The 2658-nt window shown below is 48.6% G+C and overlaps 1 protein-coding gene across 1 annotated transcript; it reads right to left on the minus strand.

The window, feature by feature from the left end:
* Nucleotides 1-920: 920 nt before the first annotated feature.
* Nucleotides 921-1895, minus strand: LOC149164045 (uncharacterized). The gene has a single exon (XM_089429351.1). The coding sequence runs from the start codon at nt 1893-1895 to the stop codon at nt 921-923; it is 975 nt and encodes a 324-aa protein (XP_089285477.1).
* Nucleotides 1896-2658: the final 763 nt, after the last annotated feature.

Here is a 2658-nt window from a genome sequence, read left to right on the forward strand (position 1 = left end):
ATCAGGATGCTGAAGGTGGGAGAGGTGATGCACGCCATGATCCAATTGATTAAGGCAAGGGGAAAGCCTATGTGAATGAGGATCATTTTTATATAGAGCCAGCTTACTCGGTCAAATGCTTTGGACAGATCTATCTTCAGCAGGATACACTTGAGATGTTTTGTCCAAATGGAGTGGATTGCCTCTTGTGCCGAGCCAATGGCTTCATGGATCTGCTTGTTTTCCAGAAATGCAAATTGTTGAGGGGAGATGTGTCGGGAGAGGATGGGCTTGATCCTATTGGCAATGATCTTGGAGATTATCTTATAGAGGACATTGCAGAGGGATATGGGACGAAAGTCATCAAATGAGGATGGGTTGTCTGATTTGGGGATAAGGGCAATGAATGTAGTATTAATAACATTGTAGAGACAACCAGCGATCCTGCTTTCCTCCACAACCTTTAAGATATCTCCTCCCAGAAGATCAAAGAATGCAGTGTAGAACTCTATCGACCAGCCATCCGGCCCCAGGCTCTTCTCCTTTTGAAACCATTTGATAGTGCTTTCCAGTTCTGCCATAGAGACGGGGGCTTCAAGATCTTCAGTATCCTCCTCCTCTACAAATCTGGGAAAGTGTGAAGCCACATTGATGATTTCTGCCAGATTTGTACCTGCAGGACTCTTGTATAGGCCTCTGAAGTGAGAGGTACCCAGCTGAGAGAGTTTATTAAAGGAGTCCGCCAGACCTCCCTCAGGGACGGGGAGGTTCCATATGGTGTTTTCCACTTTCCTTCCTTTGGCAAAATTGTGGAAGAATCTGGTGTTCTGATCTCCGGCTTTTAGCCAAGTGGCTTTGCTACGAAGCCTGATAGATTCCTCCCTACCCTTAAGGATGTTATTCTTTTGATTTTCCATCTCCACAAGGCGGGCCTTGTCATCCTATGTTATGAACCCAAGGTTTCTTTCATCTAGAAGGGCATTCAATTCTTCTTCTACCTTAATGAGCTGCACATCTTCTCGCTTCTTCTTCTCCTTCGCCCAATTGATCACAATGTGCTTGAGCTCCGTTAGGTTTTTAACAAAACCTCTTGCCATTGAAGACTCTCGGTCAATGGGGTGAGCTCTCCAATATTCTATAATCAGGTTTGTGAAATTGGGGTCTTGTAGCCACAAATGATTGAACTTGTACGGTGATTTAGGTTTCGGCTGCGGGCCCTGGATTTCCAAGGCAATAGGGGAGTGGTCTGAGATACCTCCATTGCTGACCCACTGTTTGTATGTATGCAGATGATGGATCAGAGGGCCTTTCATCAGGAATCTATCTAATCTTTGGGCCAGAGCAGCCGATCCAATCCTTCTGTTTCTCCAAGTAGGGTGAGGCTTCTGAAGAGGGATGTCAATAAGGTCATGCTGCTCCAATAGCCGACTCATGAAGTTTGTGATGGGGTCGATCTGGGCCGATGATCCCCATGACTCACTGAATCCCAGGGAGAAGTTCAGGTCTCCTCCAATGATGATGTTATCGAGTGAGAGGAGGTTACAGCCGAGGAGATGTCCCCAATAAGTTTCTCTCTGCTGACAAGGCCCATATATGTTGACAATGCGGAGGGAGAGGCCGAGATCGATAGAAAATATGTCTGCTCCCAGGAAACCATGACCTCCCCAAGAGGAGTCAAGTCTGATAGAACTGGGGTTATAACCGATCGCTAATCCACCTGATCTGCCCATGGCATCAGAAGCAATGAAGTGCCATCGGGCTCCTACCGAGGCTAAGGCACGAGTAGTGGACTCTGCAGAACCAAGGGTTTCTTGTAGGAGAATGATGTCGGGGAGTTCGACCTCAAAAAGTCGTTTGAGGGCTAGCTTTTTTGGGGTGCTAGCCAGACCCCTACAGTTGAAGGAGATGCACTTCATGGGGGGCCGATCTTTGGGGGCTTTGTGGCTCTAAGGACCCCGTCGATTGTGGCTTGACGCCCTGCTGCTACTTCCGCTCCAGCGTGCCGAATGGATTTATTGAGATTTGATTTGCGACCCCGGGTAGATAAGAACCCAGGGCCTAGAGGAACAATTCCCAGCCCGGATAGGGTTTCAGGGACCTCCAGATGTGATGAGCGAGGGCGAAGGGAGTATGAGTGAGAAGGGGTCGGTCTGGATGATTGTGGAGAGGGAGGCGGGGATGTAAGGGACAGAGTGCGCGAAGCAGTGGATGTCGACGGAGGGGGAGGGGGGATAACACAGTGAGCCATAGTGCATGCATTCGAAAATTCAAGTGCAGATGATAAATTTGATATATTTGATGAGTTAGAGAAGGGAATAGGAGCGATACCCGTCACTTGCGCGGCCGCTACTACTGCCCGAGCCCTAGTCAGCGGGGGCGAAGGCGGGGTAATCTTTCGCTTGTCCTCCTTGGAAGGTTCTCCAAGAGGTCTCGCGCTGCCTTGAGGTGAACGAGGAATGGAAGGAGGTGCTCCACTGGAGATAGCAGGAGCCGGCTTTGGAGATCCTTCCTGGTTGTTCAATGGGAAATCCTTGAACAAATGACCAACCTGGTGACATTTGTTACATCTGAAAGGAACGCCCTCGTAATCCAGAATCTGTAATCTGCTGAAATTCCCCCATCTTAATGTCATCTTCTCTAGTAATCCTTCTCTGGTATCCAGATGGACTAGGATTCTAG

The sequence above is a fragment of the Pinus tabuliformis genome, chromosome 5_1 (genome assembly GCF_031772625.1).
Source record: "Pinus tabuliformis cultivar Carrire ecotype Pingquan chromosome 5_1, CPIR1, whole genome shotgun sequence".
NCBI classification, from domain to species: Eukaryota; Viridiplantae; Streptophyta; class Pinopsida; order Pinales; family Pinaceae; genus Pinus; species Pinus tabuliformis.